Genomic DNA, 18,702 nt, shown 5'->3' with positions numbered 1-18,702 from the left:
TACTAGCCTAAGTTGCTCATTGCTGCTCTAACCCCACCAGCCCACTGCAGGGCAGAAACCCTGAGCTGTCCTCCTCAGCCCACTGGATGGGCAGAAGGGCTCTGTGAGCAACACTTAACTGTACAAGAGACGCATGAAGCACAGTTGAGCCACCTCTGGTATATTCCTTTCTGAATCTACAAGAATCTGATTCAGGGCCCAAAAAACAATTATTGTATTATTTAAAAATGCCAATGTTTAAAATCATATCCAGTGACGCAGTGAAACAAAGTAGCAGACACACAAGCGAGCGCAGCTGTGGAAGTTCAGTGAATAGACTGGCTGATCAATTGTTTTGTGTCACACCCCTACTTTGAATGCATGTCTGGGTACCTTTCTCCAAAGCTCCACTCCATCTGCCGTGCGATGGTTTCTATTTCCAAGGGAAAAGGTATTGGTCTAATGGGAGGAAGTTACTGATAGCGCCTTTAATCAGCTTTTACCCGTTAGGGACAAGTGCAGTGATAGGGGAAATCAGACCGCTGGAGGCAGAGCTGTGGCTCAATAATTCCCACTCAATTTAATCTCTGCTGCCTCTCCCAAATAATGGCGACTGAATCCATACTGTATCAGAAATCAGCTGAGAGAAGTTCTGAGCTGCACAGGAGGCGTGCACCAGCTGACTGAGGTGTATCAGTCATTTACACTCAAAGGCTGGCTGAGTAAACCAGGGTGACCCATGAAAGACAATGATAATACAGGTCTGCATATTATTTTGAAGATAGGAGCCTTATCAGGAACTAGATGGCTTAAGGGAGTGATGACTGGCCACAGTGCCTTTCACTGCCAGGTCACTAGTCTGACTACAGCTCAGCCTGGAAGTGACTGAAAATCATGAGCCTTTTCATAACAAAAGGTCGGCACAGCTCTAGCTGTAGTGCCAGGGATTGCCACTGCCAGGTGTGACTGATGAAGAAACACCCCAGGTTCCAGAACCGGTCACAGCAAAGTGAGTGAGGGGAGCGAGTTGTAACACCACGTTCTCGTCAAGGAAAATGTCTTGTCGCCAGTCCCTCTGATACGTATCAACAGGCCTGCTCTTACCGGGGGAAGCTCTCAGCCCTCAGAGTTTACGTTTCATGGGCTGCATGCTTTGCTGGTTCTGTTATTAGAACCAACCGGCAACCAGCAAAGAGCTCTTCCTCCAGGCATAATTCTGTACAATCAATGGGACATGCCCATTATCATACTGAACAGCAGAATTTTGCCAGCTAGGCAGACTTCATCGCAGTGTAACTCCACCAACCTCAGTTTGTTCCAGCAATGTCCTAGGAATGAGGAGTAACGGTAGTTCGAACTAGGAAGCCTAGTTCGAACTACCTAGTTCGTGCCGCGTGTAGCCGCGCGGCATGGGGTTCGAACCAGCCGGGATTTAAAAATGGCGGCGCCCGGCTTATGCAAATGAAGCCTGGGAAATTCAAATCCCGGGCTTCATTTGCAAGTGCGGTATGCCTACATTACCCCGCTAGTTTGAACTAGCGGGGTAGTGTAGACATACCCTATGAGAGGCGGTAAGGGTGGAGGGAACAGGAGCTGGTGCTGGGGGAAGCCAGCTTAAAAGCCGGTTTCCCCAGGCTTGGTGCGAGCAGGGGCTGCTCCGGCAACAGCCCCTGGCTGCAGCCAGCCCCAGAAGCTGCTGCCGGAGCAGCCCCCACCCGTGGCCAGCTGGGCATCCGCAAACAGGGGCTGCTGGACTCAGCACAATCTGGGACCGAGCAGTCCCAGCTCGTGTGGGACTGGGACTGCTGCGCCTCAGCATTTTAAATGTAGCAAGAGCCTCCCCTTATCCGACTAATCGTGTACAAAATACCCATTCCTTAACATCCTTAGTTCTCAGTGGAGCTCATGGAAATCATTTTCACAGACTGGACACTGCTTTCAAATCGCTGCCCAGAATATTAAAGAATAAGGCAATCGTTACTGTCTTGATGATCTGGCCTCATGGTTTCTTTGCACTACTGCGATTGGGAATCTGTGGATTCAGTTTTATTGTTTATCATCTGGGCTACAGCAGCACTGAGAGGCCTCATGTGATGTCAGGGCTCCATTGTGCAAACACATGGTAAGTGACAGTCCTTGCCCCCACGAGCTTCCTATCTGAATAAACGAGACAGACAAAGGGTCAGAGGGCACAAAGATACACAGGCAAGTGAAGCAACTTGCCCAAGGTCACAGAGAAGGTCAATAGCAGAGTCAGTCTCCTGAGTCCTAGATCAGGGCTGCACTGGAACACTTCTTTCCCCTGGCAAGCCAGTCCAATTCTCCCATTGTCTGGTCCAGCAAGGGCTGGAGGCATGGCAGAGGCAGCAGGCTTGTTCCTTAGGGATGTGGCGGGTATACCTCACAGTCTCTACACAGACCCCCAACAATACGAAGTCTTGGGCTGTGATCTCTGAAGGAGATCCACTCTAGGCCTCTTTAGTACACTTGAAATTCTTTCATCCGGCAACCTTGGGAAACAGATTATGCCAGCCTATGGGATTTTCTGGATAATGGGAGTTCACCATAATGAAGAGTAAACAAAGTCTATTACGAAAGCTTTTGTATGTACAAACCATTATAGCAGGGGTGGGCAATAATTTTTAAAAAGGGCCCACTTCAGAAATTTCTGAAGTGGCCCTAGGCCACCTGGGAAAGGGAGGGGCCTCAGGCAGAAGTGGGAGGGCCAGGAAACTTCTTGTCCCCTCCCTCCCCCAGTTAGCTTGGGGTGAGAGAGCACGAGAAGTCTTCACCCTCCCTCCCCCGCCTCTAGAGAGAAATACAGGATGTTTTAAAACTAGGGTTGCAAGATGGTTTCAACAAAAGTCCCGGACACACTTGACATTGCATCACAATCTACATTACAACTTATTTAGAAAATACCGGACAGTTCTATTTTCTCAATTTGTTTCCCAAACAGAAAGTTCAAATACTGGACTGTCCAGTTCAAAACTGGACACCTGGCAACCCTATTTAAAACAGCTGGCAGTTCCCTCTAGGCACCTAGCAGTAGGAGATGGTGGCTCGAGAGACGAGCTGGCTGTTTTAAAACAGCCAGGGTTTCTCTCTAGCCCAGGGGTGGGCAAAGAGCCCTCTGCAGGCTGCATCCAGCCTGTGGCCTCCCTGCCATTCCCCCACCCCCAAGCCAATAAGGGCCTGGGGACAGGAGAGCACGCGGCAGACAGAGAGACACACTGGCTGTTTTAAAACTGCGGGTGTGTCTTTGCGCACCTACCAGGGCAGGGACAGGACGCGAGAGACTTTGCGTGCTCCCCACCCTGATTGGCCTGGGGCGGGGAGCACGCAAAGCTCTCCCCCCGACCAAAGGTGCATGGCAGCTAGAGATAAATGCTGGCTGCTTTAAAACAGCTGGCGTATCTCTGTAGCTGCCGCACACTCTTGCAGGGGCAAGGAGACTTCGTGTGCTACTCCACTCTCAGGTCTATTAGCGTGGGGGTGGGGGAGCGGCAGGGTGGCCACAGGCCGGATCCGGCCCACAGAAGGCCCTTTGCCCACCCCTGAGTTATAAACAACATGTATAACATGCCATAAGATAAATCCTTAATGCACTGTACATTTTATTGGGGGTGGGGTACGGAGTATGGGAGGGAGGTTGCGGGGACAGGGTGGGGATAGTGGTGTGGATTCTGGGAGGGAGAAAGGGAATGAGGATGTGTGAGGTGGAAGAGGGTGTGAGGTCTGGTCATGAGGGTGGGGTGCTTACCTGGCGCCCTCCTCCTGGGGGCACATGTGGCCCCACCGCTCCCTGACCCACCCCTCACTGCTTCCCCTGGCCATGAATCACAGACTGGGAGTGGCGGGGGAAAAGCCTCCACATAAGCACTTTGCTGTGCTGCCGTTCCCCCCGGGGGGGGGGGGGAGGGAGAAGCAGTGCGTGGAGCCACTTCATCTTCCCCCTGCCAGGCAACGCCCACAGGCCTACAGCTTGTCTGGATACAGCCTGCAAAGCTAGGGGCTTCCCCCCACCCCTGCAGTGGGAAGCCAGCCCTGGGGTCAAGCAGGGATCCAATCCAGGGGTGTTCCCAGATCACAGGCACCTGGATCAAGGAGGTACAAGTGTAATAACAATAAGATACTACTGGGGGCTGTGCTCCCTGCTCGCTAAGCTTGCCAACCCTCCTCCCCCTGGGGGTAGGCAGGTCCAGCTCTTCCCCTGGCTGCCAGGGAGGGCTGGGGTCGTGCTGGTCTCTCAGCCACCCCCCAATCGCTGGGGAGGGCTCGGGCCACGCCAGCACTTGTCTCTCAGCACCCACCCTCCACCCCAGCTGCCAGGGTAGGGATATTAAATATTGGTTAATTGAATAGCTGATTAACCTCACGAATTCTTATCGGTTTCTCAACTAGTCGATAGTCCCTGGGGTGAGTCCGGCAGTCAGCGCGCTCCAGCTTCACTCCTGAGGAGCCCCCTGCCACTCCGCGCTGCTGCTTCCAAATCAGAGGCCGCAGTGAGGGGTGCCAGGCAGGACCTGCCAGTCACCTTGTGCTGCTGCCTCTGAAACAGAGGAAGCAGCGCAGGGTGGCAGCAGCCCCTGTCCAGGGGGCGGAGAGCTGAGCTCTCGGACCTAGCACAAGCTGGAACTGAGCCAGGTTGCTTGCCCGCCTGGCTCCTAATACACTTTAAATGGGGGGGAGAGGGGGAGGGGTAGGTCCTGGACCCAGCGCAAGCCAGGACTGAACTGCGCTGCTGGCCAGCCTGCTAAAAAATGTACTGGCAAGCGGGGGGGGAGAGGAGGGCAATGTGTGTAGTCTACAGCATTAACCCACACGCTTTTGCTTACTGGTTAATGGGCTACACTATTATATCCCTATGCCGGGGAGGGCTTGGGTTGAGGCCATGCCACTGCCGGTCTCTCATCCCCACCTCTGCCATGGGGGTTGGTGGCGCTGGGCCAAGCCCGTGGCACTGGGGAGGAGGCGGGGGGAGGCCACATGGCACCATGAGGGTAGAAGGGTGGCAGGATGAAAATTTGTCCTGCAGGACACAGAGTGATGTGATGATGTCACTCTGTCATCCCTCAGGAAATTTTTGTATATATCTAGAGAGAGAGTAATATCTGCACTGTGCACTATGGCAACAAGCAGCTCCCCTTCCTAATCTCTTTCTTTGAAATTAAGCAACATATCTTGTTGCATTTGTTTTTGTAAAACAATCTATCTAATCTAAAATATTAAAGTTTGGAAAATATGAGATTAAAGTTAATATGCAACTTCCGGCCGAGCAAGAGACCCTGTTTGCTTGTGGTGCCGGCTAGCACATCACTTCTCTTCCCTTCCCAAGCTGTGAAGCCAGTGTTCTCATCTCAGTTTTGAAAGTTAACAATGTGGCAGCACCACATCTGAAAACCCTTTAAGACACTGTTCTTGTAACGTGATGCTTCTAAGAAACAATAAACTGTGTTTTAACTCAACCAAACTGTTACTGGAGCAGCCAAATCAGTTTAATGCAATCGAGCTGAGTCTTGGAGCAGCCAAATCTGTTTTAACACAACCAAACTGAATCCTGGAGCAGCTGAATCTCTGGCCGTTGACTATGTAGGAGCCCTGGAGACAATTCCAAAATAGAATGGGAAACAGAGATACAGCTATCTCATTGGCAACAAGCAGTTCTTTTGTAAAGCAACCAAGCTCGAGAGAGGGTGTGAAGAGCAACAACACTAACAATATCCCGCAGATTCAGAAAGGAGGCACAGTGTGATTTCTCAGAAACAGAAACTTCATCTCTGGAGCAATAGGAAGCTTGGTTCTTTTGAAGACAGACATTTCAAAGCAGCTCTGACTGGAACGATTCCTATGGCTGTGCTGTTTACTCAGTGCAAAAACTTGGACTCAATCACTAATGTTTCAAAACCTGCGGCAAATCCAGGGTGTGATACCTATAGGGTTGAAGCTGCTAACATGGGCTAGACGGTCTATGGCTATGTCTAGACTGCAGGCTTCTTTCGGAAGAAGTTTTTCCAGAAGAGATCTTCCGAAAAAACTTCTTTCGAAAGAGAGCGTCCACACAGCAAAAGCGCATTGAAAAAGCAATCTGTTTTTTTGAAAGACAGCATCCAATCAATGTGGACGCTATCTTGCATTTAAGTTGTGATTACAATGGATGGAGTGGCCACCAGGGCACCTGTGCTTTTTCCTGAAGGCCTCTTCTTTCCAAAATACCCCTCTTCCCCCTCCACACACGCCTTTTTCCGAAAGAGCTCGTTCAGAAAAAGGCTTCTTCCTTGTAGAAAGAGCAATCTCAGAACCCCCGCCTCCCCCGCGTTCTTTCGACTTTCTGTCGAAAGAATGCAATAGCAGTGTGGACGTAAATGTAGTTTTTCCGGAGAAATGGTCGTTTTTCCAGAAAAACTCTACAGTGTAGACATATCCTGTGGCTACGTCTAGACTGGCATGATTTCCCGCAAATTCTTTTAACGCAAAAGTTTTCCGTTAAAAGCATTTGCGGAAAAGAGCGTCTAGATTGGCACGGACGCTTTTCCGCAAAAGCACTTTTTGCGGAAAAGCATCCGTGCCAATCTAGACGCGCTTTTCCGCAAAAAAGCCCCGATCACCATTTTCGCGATCGGGGCTTTTTTGCACAAAACAAATCTGAGCTGTCTACACTGGCCCTTTTGCACAAAAGCTTTGCGCAAAAGGACTTTTGCCCGAACGGGAGCAGCATAGTTTTTCCGCAAGAAGCACTGATTTCAGACAGTAGGAAGTCAGTGTTCTTGCGGAAATTCAAGCGGCCAGTGTAGACAGCTGTCAAGTTTTTCCGCAAAAGCAGCTGCTTTTGCGGAAAAACTTGCCAGTCTAGACACAGCCTGTGAGTAACTGAGAGGCAATGAATGTTTAACATAGTTAATCAGGCTCCAAGAGTACTCCTAGAATTTTTTTATACATATGGCGATAATGACAGCAAAATAGAACTAAAACATTAGTCAATGAAAAAAGCAGAGAGTCATTGAAAACAGAAGGTCAATAAAAATATAGGGCCAAATTCTGTGTTGATTTACGCTCTGTGTGATCCCACCACAATACAGAGGTTCTTACGGGTATAGATCAATGCAGAATTTATCTCATGAACTGTACGTTTGAACCAGTCTTTCCCAATAAGAAATGCAAGATTCTATTTTTAAGATTTTTATATATCTCAGCTAGTCCCTTCTCTCTTGTAGACCACATTTGCTGGGAGTAGCACTTTATGTCAGTAAATTCCAATCAGTGTTGTGAAAAGCTGAATGTTTATACTTGAATTACTAGTAGTCTGCTATTCTTAGCTAAGTGGTTGTAATCACAACACAGTAACCCTTAGCCAGCCAGGGTTGGAAAGGATGGTACTAGGGAGGAAAAGTGACTCCATCAGTTCTCCCCAGGATTGTACAACCCATAAGAACGGCCATACTGGGTCAGACCAAAGGTCCATCTAGCCCAGTATCCTATATACCGACAGTGGCCAGCACCAGGTGCCCCAGAGAGGGTGGACCGAAGACAATGATCAAGCGGTTTGTCTCCTGCCATCCCTCTCCAGCCTCTGACAGACAGAGGCCAAGGACACCATTTTATCCCCTGGCTAATAGCCTTTTATGGACCTAACCTCCATGAAATTATCTAGCTTCTCTTTAAACTCTATTATAGTCCTAGCCTTCACAGCCTCCTCTGGCAAGGAGTTCCACAGGTTGACTACACGCTGTGTGAAGAAGAACTTTCTTTTATTAGTTTTAAACCTGCTCCCCATTAATTTCATTTGGTGTCCTCTAGTTCTTCTATTTAGGGAACTAATAAATAACTTTTCTTTATCAGCCCTCTCCACACCACTCATGATTTTATAGACCTCTATCATATCCCCCCTCAGTCTCCTCTTTTCGAAACTGAAAAGTCCCAGTCGCTTTAACCTCTCCTCATATGGGACCCGTTCCAAACCCCTAATCATTTTAGTTGCCCTTTTCTGAACCCTTTCCAAGGCCAAAATATCTTTTTTGAGGTGAGGAGACCACATCTGGTTCAGTGCTAATAGATTTGCCCAGCAGAACATCATAAACATGAAAGGGCCAATTCCCAGTCCGACTTCTGTTTAACTGAAATATATTCCAATGTGCAGTGATAGAACACTACAGTTACGCTAGCAAAACCATGCTGTGTCATGTACAGACAACTGGAAAATGAGAGACATCCCATGACCAGTATTCCTCAGCTGCATATGTCTGGCCTGAAATAATGACGTTTCTTTCCTCTGACTCCATCTGTCAGTTTGAAGAGAGCTGAGCAGGGTCTTTGTGACTTTGGTGAGAGTCAAGGGAAGAGGAGTAGATGTTGCTACGGTACCTTTCCTTTGCCCCTCCTGGCCAAGGGGCACTACCTTCAGTACAGTGCTTTGGGGAGCAGTAATGGAGAGGTAGCTGGAGAGGGACATGGACTTAAAGGGAGCAGTGGAATCCAGGAGTCAGGATTCTGCTATCTGTTCTGTAAATCAACCCCCTTGCTCTACTGTAGTGGCTCTACTTTTTGTATTGGCAACCCTGGGTGCTGACAGCTCACGACCCCGCCGTAACCAACACGTGACCTGCTGAGGCTAATAAACCACAACCTCATTTGAGAACCCCTGCTCTAGTGGTTGAAAGCAGCACTGAAGGCTTCAGCCTTTTTTGTTTTCATCATTAATAAGGCATAAAACCAACTCTGTGTGCACCCTGGCAAGCAGAGAAATAAGAGCAACACCTACCCATCTCCCTGAACTCCATGTTCACAAGTTCCAACCAGCAAGCATCAATCTCATCCAGGTCGTAGCGGCTCACTCCTTGTGCGCATGTCCTGCTGACCTCCGAAATCTCAGAGACAGACAGTCTGCTTGGAGAAACCTGTGGAGGAGACTGCTCTAGCAGGGGCATTATCCTAGAAGAAAAGGAGAGCATGAGAAAGAGCTGCAGTAGGTAAAAAGAATCTATCATTAGAAACCTGACCCCAAACTGTTTCTCACTGACGTCTTGATTCCACCAACAGTGATGCATCTGCTTAACTTTAAGTAATCCCATCATGAGCAGTCCCATCAAAGTCAGCAGGGTTACTTGCATACTTGAAGGTAAGCACGTGCAGTATTATGGCTCTTATGCACATGCCTAAATTTTCATACCTAATTTTTATAACTTAATTTTCATAAGTGATTTGGGGTGCTTCAAATTTGGAGGCCTGACTTGACCCATGCAGGCAGTGCTGAGCAACAACCCAGTGAAAATCCAGTGTCTGGGTTGGGCCCCCAAAAATGAGCTCCCAAAACCACAGGTTGCTTATGAAATCTCGACGATTTTTCTGACACAAAACACATTTAAAAAGTCAAAGATTCTGCCCACACACAAAAACTGTATCATTTTATTACATCATTAGCGTTAGGGCCATGAACCCCACTTTGTATGGATGCAGTTATCATGGTATAAAAGTCCATACATAGGTACAGTGTATTCTTGCATGAGAAGGGGCATACGCTCCACTAGTACAAGCACTCGGATGCTGTTATAACTGCATTCACACTAGGGGTTTCTACAGTAGATCTCAATAAAAAAAAAAATCACCTGCCTGACACAGTTATACTGTGACACAATCTGTGTGCAGACTAGGCCTAACACACAGGAAGAAAATTCTCCTGTGCTGACACTGGTGTTTGTGTCTTTGTAAACATCAGGGTCCCTATTCATGTACCAATGGCTTCACAAATGAGAAGAATGCCGAATGTTCAGCACAGAAGCAAAGCCTCATGTATTTTATCCCTGACCTCACAGCAAATCTCAACGTTCAAGTGACCCACACTGAAGACACTCTTGGGGTATGTCTACACTGAGGCTTCTTGCGCAAAAGTTCTTGTGCAAGAGCGCGTCCACACTGCCATTTGCTTTTGTGCAAGAACGTCCATGGCAGTGTGGGTGCTCTCTTGCGCAAGAAAGCTCTGATGGCCATTTTAGCCATAGGGGTTTCTTGAACAAGAAACCCTGGTTCCCATCCACACTAGCCTTTTTGTGCAAGTGCTCTTGCGCAAAAAGGCGTATTCCTCATGGGAAGAGGAATAACTCTTGCACAAAAAGCTCTCTCTTCTGACAAATCTACTGTAAACTTTCTTGTGCAAGAATGGGCTTGTAGTGTGGATGCTTTGCAAGTTTTTGCGCAAGAACACGTGTTCTTGCACAAGAAGCCTGCAGTATAGACATAGCCTTGGGACAGAATGCACCTTTGCAAGATAAAACTTGTACTGCATAGGCACCATGGGAAGTGCAAACTCTTTTTCAGACATCACCTTATTATTGCATCTGAAGCCTCAACTGCTTTCCATTAAAAGGAACAATGGCATTGTGGGAGACCCTGAGAGTTACTGGCTATTTTGACAGGATGCTAAATCTTTGTCATTTATCTACCAACCCACAGAAATCTTTGCCATTGCAGGTGTTGTTTTTAAGTGATGTATTTGCACAAGCAGTGATGAATGCAGTAGAACATGTGCCCTGCATCTTTTTAAGTATGTCCCATGAGCTGTAACATCACAAACAGGGCATGGATTGGCTTCCCCTCCACATACCGTGGCATTGCCTCTAGCTGGGAAGCAGATGGTCAACAAGACAGCCCAAAGAGAGGTAAAGAAACCACCAATGAGCAATTACACATCACTAATTTTCATTTCCCTAAAATAAAATGGAATAAAGAGCCTCCAGGAAAACAACTCAGCTGCTTAAAGTGGTGGATAAAGGAAGGTGTTTAAAGAGTTAGAGGATGCTATTACTGCTGTAAAAAATACTATGCACTGCTTGCAATCTGCGTGGGGTGACTGCCATGTGATGAGAAAGAGAAGGTCGTGTCAGGGTAAACAGGACATGACACCAAAACGAGCTTTTTTGGGAGGGTGGGTAGAATGGTTTTGATATGTTTAAAAAAAAACCCCATGAAAACAGAAAAATATCCACATTCAACTTCGCTAAGTGTTTGGCTTTTAGGTACTGGTGAGGCTGTGCTTTTCCAAATGTGCAATAAAATACTATCCACAAGAGACGTGCATTACTTAGCAGAGCAAGGGACTAGGATTCTGGGGGCCTGGGCTGCATTTCTATTTCTGTCGCTACATTGCAGCGTGAGGTTGGGCATGTCTCTTACCCTCTCTATCTTTTTGTTTCTCAATCAGTAAATAGGGATAACACCAGTTATTTGCTTCACAGAGGGTTTGAGCATCTGAAATTGCTCTAAGAGCGGAAGGATGGTCTGGTGGCTAAGGCCCTGACTTGGAACTCCTGAAGCAGGGTTTAGGTCCCAGCTCCATCACAGACTGCTTTGGCAAGTCACTTAGGGCTTGTCTAGACAAACATTTAGCTTGTGGCACGGTGGGGTGTGACTCTACCTGCGCTAGCCTGCCATGAGCTAACTGGCCATGCAGACCCTGCTGATGCTCAATAACAATCTGTTGATGCACTTTGATCTAATGCTCTTTGAAACTGTTAATGTGGATCAGCAGAGTCCAGAGAGTGCATGGAAAGACTAGTTTGTGGTGGAGTTTCCCCTGCAGCTTGCCAGAAACTCTTTGGTTTGTGTAGATAAGCCCTTATTCTCTCTCTGCTTCCCACGTATAAAGTAGGAAGAATCATCCTTCCCTTTTTTGGCCCTTTGCCTTGTCTATTTACACTTTCAAATGTTTGGGGTAGGAACTCTCTCCTAAAATGTATAAATGGAACACATGATACAGTGGGGACCGAGGTTTGGTTGTGTCCTTTGGGCATCAGCTTAACACAAGATCAGGCCCAGAGATCTTCTGCACTGCTTGGTGATCCACAGAAGCAGTGGAAAGCATTAGTGCAGAAGGTACGTGAATGCGAATCCCACGGATTAGCAATAAAGCCTAATGCACACTTCTGGCTGAGACAGCATGGATATTTGTAAGTTCATTTTGAAACATATATGAAGATTGCTGTAATAGTAGAGCCCTACAATCAGTGGCGTATTTGCCCAACTCCAGGACTGCACACTGAAAGAATTGAGATAACTGAGCTTATAGTCAAAGCACAGGTGAAAGAAAGTAAAGTGTGCATCTGCTGGTTGGGGCATTTTCTGTTTAATTTTGGGAAACATGTAGCGAGTCCAAAATACCACAGATGTAACTCCACTGAAGTCACTGAGCTTCGCTGGATGAACTTGGCCCACAAGGAATGAACTTGGCCCACACTCTAGACTGACACCAGAAGCAGCTCTGAATGTGTTTGTGCTGGCTGGGCTACTCAACTGTAAGGAGTGAGTTTGGGGGATGCACACGAGGAGCAAGTTTTCCAAACTCCCTCTAGGTTGCTGTAACCCCTCAATGTGCACAAAGTCCCTTTGTTTTAGCTAGAAACCAGACAGAGAGGTATAGGCTCCATTCAGTGACATAATGAAGTAAACCCCCTTTGTGCATCTGGCTTCCTAATCACCAGGCTTTCTGAGACGGAGACAGGATTCCAGCTTGAGAGCCCGCTGTGCCGCATACTCACCTGCATGCTCAGAGAGCTGCTGCATAAGCATTCGCAACAGCCATTGAAAATGCTGGGATCATCTGGGGACTTTCCTTTTCTCAACAGCGCTTTCCTTTCCAAGGAAGCCTGCCAATACAGGGCGGAGGTCTTGCCTTCTTCTGCCCGCTGTGCTTTCAGAAGCCCAGCTCTATAAATGCCTTATTGTGCCATTATGCTTCCTAAATCCTGGCTTTCATATGTAGAAAACGGTTAAACAGGCATCTTAGCACCAAACAAGAACAGTTTGTAGCTCTGCAGAGCTTTTCATCTAGGAATCCCCAAGTGTTCTACAACCATGGATGAACAGAGCCTCACAACAGCCCAGTTTATAGATCATGGAACATACTAATCAGTCCAAACCAGTCCACATGATGAGGCAGTGAAAGACTTGTGCGTGGAACCCGGGAATCCTGATTCCTAATGCTTTAAACTCTCTATACTGCTCTACAATTAGTTTGTCTTCCCTCTCCCTTTTTAATGATGCTCCCAGTCACCTAGTTCTGCAAAGGAAAGCTGCCCATGCTTGTGATGCCATTACTCCCTGCACACAGCTATCTACGGACAGGAAGGAAGTAACATTAACAGCCATTCCACACATTCCTTTTCTCCCAGAAATCACTCTCCATCACTTTAGTCTGAGCAGAATGTATTGAAGGTTTGTACAGCAGTGTTTCCTATAAGATGAGCACTTGGGCAGCCATTCAGGGTTAATTCAGGTGCCACCCAGCTGAACAGCAGAGCGCCCACAGTCCACAGCATGTGTGCACTTCCACACATGCCTCGGTGCACATAAAATTTATTCTGCACATGGATGGAAAAAATTAAGAGGGAACATCCTTGTAAAGAGCCCCAAATGGGCAACATTTTTATTTGCAAGTTTGATCCTGAAATGATAAAGAGTTAGCACAAATGTACAGGGGGCCACCCGACTCCAGTTAGAGCTCTATTTATTCCTTTTCCCTGGCTCAGGCAGGTCTATGTTACACTGGAACCTACTAGGCACACTAACATGTCTGAGGCAGCCTCTGGCATGAAAAAACCCACACAGTGCACTGAACTGTGTTAGGCCAGCTATATCAAGGCTTCTCCTTAACTCTAAAAGCAGGGTGGTCCCACAAGTCTTTCATTTATTTTTACTGCTCCCTTCAGGGAATTCCTTAGCCCCAGGCAACATGACAATAATACAAGAGAGAGCAGCTGTTAGTTCTTTGTGGCAGTGTCAGGCTTTGTCTACACTTAAAAGTTTAAAGCACAGCCATGGCAGCGCTTTAAACTCAAAGTGTAGCCACGACATGAGTGCTGGGTGAGAGCTCTCCCAGGGCATGTATGTCTACACTAGGAAATTATTTTGAAATAACTTATATTGAAATAATAACTATGAAAATAACTATTCAGGGCCGGCCCACAACATTTTGGCACCTGAGGCAGGGAGCTCAAATGACTCCCCCATGCTCCCACACTTGCGCCAGAACTTTGAAAGGTCTCAATTCTGCCTTCTTCCTGTTCTACTCCTCTCATGGTACTGCTCTGTCACCTCTGTGCTTCTAGAGCAGAGAGAATACATATGCACCAGCAGCAGACACAATTTTCTACACTCTGGGTCCTAGTGGCGCCCCCCCCCCACAGTCTGGCACCTGAAGCGGCCGCCTCAGTTTGTCTCATGGTAAGGCCAGTCCTGAGCTTATTCCCCGTGGAAAGCAGGAGTACAGATTTCAAAATAACCAGCCTATTATTTCGAAATAACAGGCTTGGTACTGTGGACACTCTGCTTATTATTTCAAAATAAGGGGGGTTATTCAGAAATAACTCCCTAGTGTAGACCAGGGCTCGGGGTTTTAGGTGGTAAACCATTTCCATAAGAGGAGAAGTTACTAGTGTTCAGAGCACAGCTCCCAGCGCTGTAGCCTGGTCCACACTGGCACTTTATAGCACTGTAACTTGCTGCACTTGGGATGGGGGAGGGAATATTTTTTCACACCCCAGAGCCAGAAAATTACAGTGCTGCTAGGTGCCAGTATAGACTTGCCTTTGTCACTGAATGCATTTTCCCCACAATGCATGAGAGAGCTTGCTGGCTTACCCCCCTTCTGCCACCATGTCCAACAGCCTTAGGAGCCATTCGTTCAGCAGGCTGTTCTCCTGTGTTTACAGCACATGCACCACAGTCCTCAAGGATGTAAACACAGAGCAGCTGAAGTTGTTTTACAAAGCAGCCCAGTGGTCTGAAGACAAGCCCAGGAGTCAGAAACTCTTGAGTTCCAAGCTTGGCTCTCCCTCTTGCTGAGGCCTAAGCCACTTTCTGCCTTCTATTAAATCAGCTTCCTACTATTACTGGCTTCAGGAATAATAAACATGACATCACATGCCATTCATTTTTAATGACACATCTTATTCTTTTTCAAAGTAGGTGATTGCTATCAATAAAAAGTCAGCTGTTCTTCACACACTCCATTCAGCAGAATCCCAGACTTTAAGAGAGCCATCAGGAACGACCAATACAAAAGCTTTGGGCCTAGGTTTCTGTGGGAACAATCTATCTTCCGAGGAATTAAATACTTTCCTCTCAGACCATGAAGTATTAAGCCATTCTTCCTCTTCATGTGGTGCCTTTATTTCTTCCTGTCTTGCGAGCATTACTGCATGTCTGTTGGCAGCAGCCTCCCACATGTTTTGATTCCGAAGTCAAACAAATAACCCTACCTCTGGCTAAATCTGTCTGCATCAATCTCCTCACACTGGTCCCTGTGATATCAGAGGGTTTTTCCCCCCTCGGAGCTCACTGAAGGATCACTGAGAATAATCACGTGGACAAAGTGCCATTTCAGGAAAGCAATAGCTACCCTGGATTTTTATATAAACTGCTCTGTACAGAGCTGGGAAATCTAATGTGAAAAAGCACAAGTGAAAAGTAGGCTACTCCAGACTCTGATGAGATGTGGTAAGCCAAGCTATGACAGCTATTACAGTCATTTACTTTGAGGGCTATCAGACGGGGACGAGAAGCCAATGAAACTCTTATTATTTTTACACTATGAAGTTAGAAGCAGAAGAATGTGGTCGTTAAGGGAAGAGTTGCCTTCTCAAGGAGCTGAGGAACCAAGTCTTGCTCAGTGAGGTTCGGTTTCCATAATAATGAGTAGATGCTGACCTATGCCAACCAGAAAGGACTGTGACTAGGCAGGTTAGCAGCTACCCAGCGGGGTTGCCAACTTTGAAAACTATTCCGGCAGATTTTTTCCCTCTCCCCCAACATGATGGAATGTCATTTTCTTAAACTATCCTATTAAAATCTCCAGGATGGCTTTCAATACTCACTGGGAAATGGATGCCAATTCTGGAAGGCTCCTGGCCAATCCTGGAGGGTTGGCAACCTTAACAGGCAGACAAGGCTTGAAGCCTAACAGGCTCATCTGCACATTCCCAATCACACCTTATCCCACCAGCCCCAGTACCAGATAAGTGGGGGAAGCAATCCAAGAAGGTGATGGGGCCATGCCTATTGTATTTTGTACTGGGGGTCTTCTGCAAAAACAAGGCCCGCCCTTTGTTTTGGGGAATGATCACATACGTGCACCCCAGGGATCCAACACTCTTGCAAAAAGCACTGAACTGACAAGGCTTTTCTGGAGGAGTGCCAAGCAGCCACATTTGATCAGCTGTAATTGTGGGTGAGCAATCTGGATGATATGGGATGATACCTTAAAATCCCCAGTTAGGAAACAATGACAGGCCAGATACCAATCTCATTTACACTGAATAACACTGAATCACTACCTTACAGCAGATCAGAATCTGCCTGCAAGTCCTGCATTTTGAAGCTGTTCCTCTCTGGGGGAGAATGAAAGGTTGGAGCTCTTTACCCACCCTCTGAACGAATGTGAGGTTAATGCTTTGTCTTAGGTGAGATGAGTTTGAAACCTCAGCTCAGCCACCAAACACCAAACTCTCACATCCCAAACCCATCACATGGGGAAGCCTCTGCAGCCCACCCTCTACTAGTGGAGAGAGACTATGGGGTCAGTGGTTCCACTCTCTAGAAACAATGAGTAGTCCTCTACTCCAGTGGTTTCCAAGTGTGTTTTTTTTTCTCATGACCCAGCTGCAGAAAATTGTTGATACTGCAACCCAACATCATGTGACTAGAGTGTGGATTGAGGAAGAGAGCTTTGAGGTGGAGAAGGGGGCTCCACCTCTGGGAAGAGGATTGGGGGGGCAGGGCTGGGGCAGGAGGGGCTTACCTTGAGTGGCTCCCAGTCAGCAGTGCAGCAGGGATGCTAAGGCAACTTCGTGCCTCTTGTCACCACTGACCACGCTGCACCCCAGAAATACCCAGCAGCAGGTTCTCAGACAATAGGAGTGCGGAGCTAGTGCTCGGGGCAGGGGCAGTGCACAGAGCCCAGTACGCTCTCTCCACCACCTAGGAGCCCAGCCTCTTGCCGGCTGCTTCTGGGGCACAGTGCTGTCTGCAGTGCCAGGACAGGCAGGCAGCTGCCTTAGCACCCCCATTGGTCACCTGATCCCCCTGCAGCAATGAGACCTAGTGCTCAACATTCCATAACCCAGGACTAGGTTGCAACCTATAGTTTGAAAACCACTGTCATACTCCACACCATTTCCACTGAACCTGCACAAGTTCTACACAGGAATGTATAATGCTACAGCGACATACTCCTGAGGCACCTCAGGATGAATTGATGGGCTACCAAGCAGAAACTCACTGAGAATTCCTCTTAGTTTGCCCCCCGCCCACATGCACACATATGGAGATCTTCTTGGGGAGACTTTGCAATTCAGGGTCCAATCCAATTCACAGTAAAGTTCATGGAAAGGCTCCTACAGACTTTGATGGGCCTTGGACTGGATTCTTGAGCATCTAACTGGAAATATTAAAGGTCAGAATATGAGCTATATCTTGCATTGATCTAAATCACCATAGGCCAATTCCCACCAGTGATACATCTAGTTCTGTATTGCAATACACCTCAGCTATTACAAGGGAGTTATTCAAGTGTTCCTGGAGTCACTCAGATCAAAATATCTTTGAAACTATAGAATCATGTTCTAAAAAGGTCATTTCACTTCCTTATCCTTTCCAGCTAAATAATCTGTGCCCAGTTCTCCCTTAAATACAAAAGACTTCTTTTGAATTCAGTGAAGTTAACTCTTGCATAACGTCAGTGTAACTGAGAAGAGAATCAGCCCCATTGATTATTACAATGTTTAATGTGGGCCAGATTCTGACTGTGGTTGTCATGTCCCTAGCATCAGAGACAATTATTTATAATTTACAGCACCGCAGAAAATATCAGATCTTGCTCCTGGAGACGACATTAAATCAAGGCTCTGTCTGCTCTGTGTATATGTTCAAGACCCCAGAACACCATTTGTAAGAGATGGGATGTCCTAACCAAAACTTCCTCTATGTGACACACTGCTCATAATGTGCTATAAACAAGCTATCTACTACACTGATGGCACAGGAATCCTTGTAGATAGTACTGCAGAAGGTGGCTGCCCTGCTGCATGTATATAGTGAGTGGGGCTCTTTGGGATGCTTTGCAATGAAAGGAAGCGCATACTATGTTCCCTCTAATCTTTTCCATCCATGTGCAGAATAAAATTTGTATGTGCATCGAGATACGTGCAGATATGCACCACCTATAGAAACAAAATCTAGCTGTGGGTGCTCTGCTAATCAGTTGGGTGGCATCTGAATCACTCCTCAGTGGCCGCAGAAGTGCACAGTTTACAGGGAACACTGGTCACATATCACACTTCCGGAATGATTCTGGACATTGTGTAGTAAGAACCAGGATGAAGAGAATCACAGAATCCTAGAACTGGAAGGGACCTGGAGAGGTCATCAGGTCCCGTCTCCTGCCCTCACGGCAGGGCCAAGCACCATCTAGATCAGGGGTGGGCAAAAGGGCCTCCATGGGCTGGATCCAGCCCAAGCAGGTTGACCCGGCCCTCAGAGGCCATGCCACTCCCCTGCCCTTAGGCCAATCAGGGCTAGGGACGCCCCTGGTGGTGGGAGGAGACTTTACGCACTCCTCCCCCCTTGTCCCCAGGTGAATCAGGGCTTGGGGGAGGGGGAGTACATGAAATCTCTCCATCCCTGCCCCCACCCTGCAAGGGAGTGCTGCACTTAAGTCATATCTACCAGCAACTGGTG

The 18,702-nt window shown here is 47.5% G+C and overlaps 1 protein-coding gene across 6 annotated transcripts in view; it reads right to left on the bottom strand.

Annotated features, from left to right (window-relative positions):
* JADE2 (jade family PHD finger 2) overlaps positions 1-18,702 on the bottom strand; it is a 183,564-nt gene that overhangs the window by 70,086 nt on the left and 94,776 nt on the right. For all 6 annotated transcript variants that reach the window (XM_014570002.3, XM_006116052.4, XM_006116053.4 and 3 more), the window contains one exon: positions 8,738-8,907. In XM_014570002.3, coding sequence (XP_014425488.1) covers positions 8,738-8,907 — 170 coding nt within the window. The remainder of the gene's footprint in view (positions 1-8,737; positions 8,908-18,702) is intronic.

The sequence above is a fragment of the Pelodiscus sinensis genome, chromosome 17, assembly GCF_049634645.1.
Source record: "Pelodiscus sinensis isolate JC-2024 chromosome 17, ASM4963464v1, whole genome shotgun sequence".
Lineage (NCBI taxonomy): Eukaryota > Metazoa > Chordata > Testudines > Trionychidae > Pelodiscus > Pelodiscus sinensis.
This window is presented reverse-complemented; position numbering and strand designations above follow the sequence as displayed.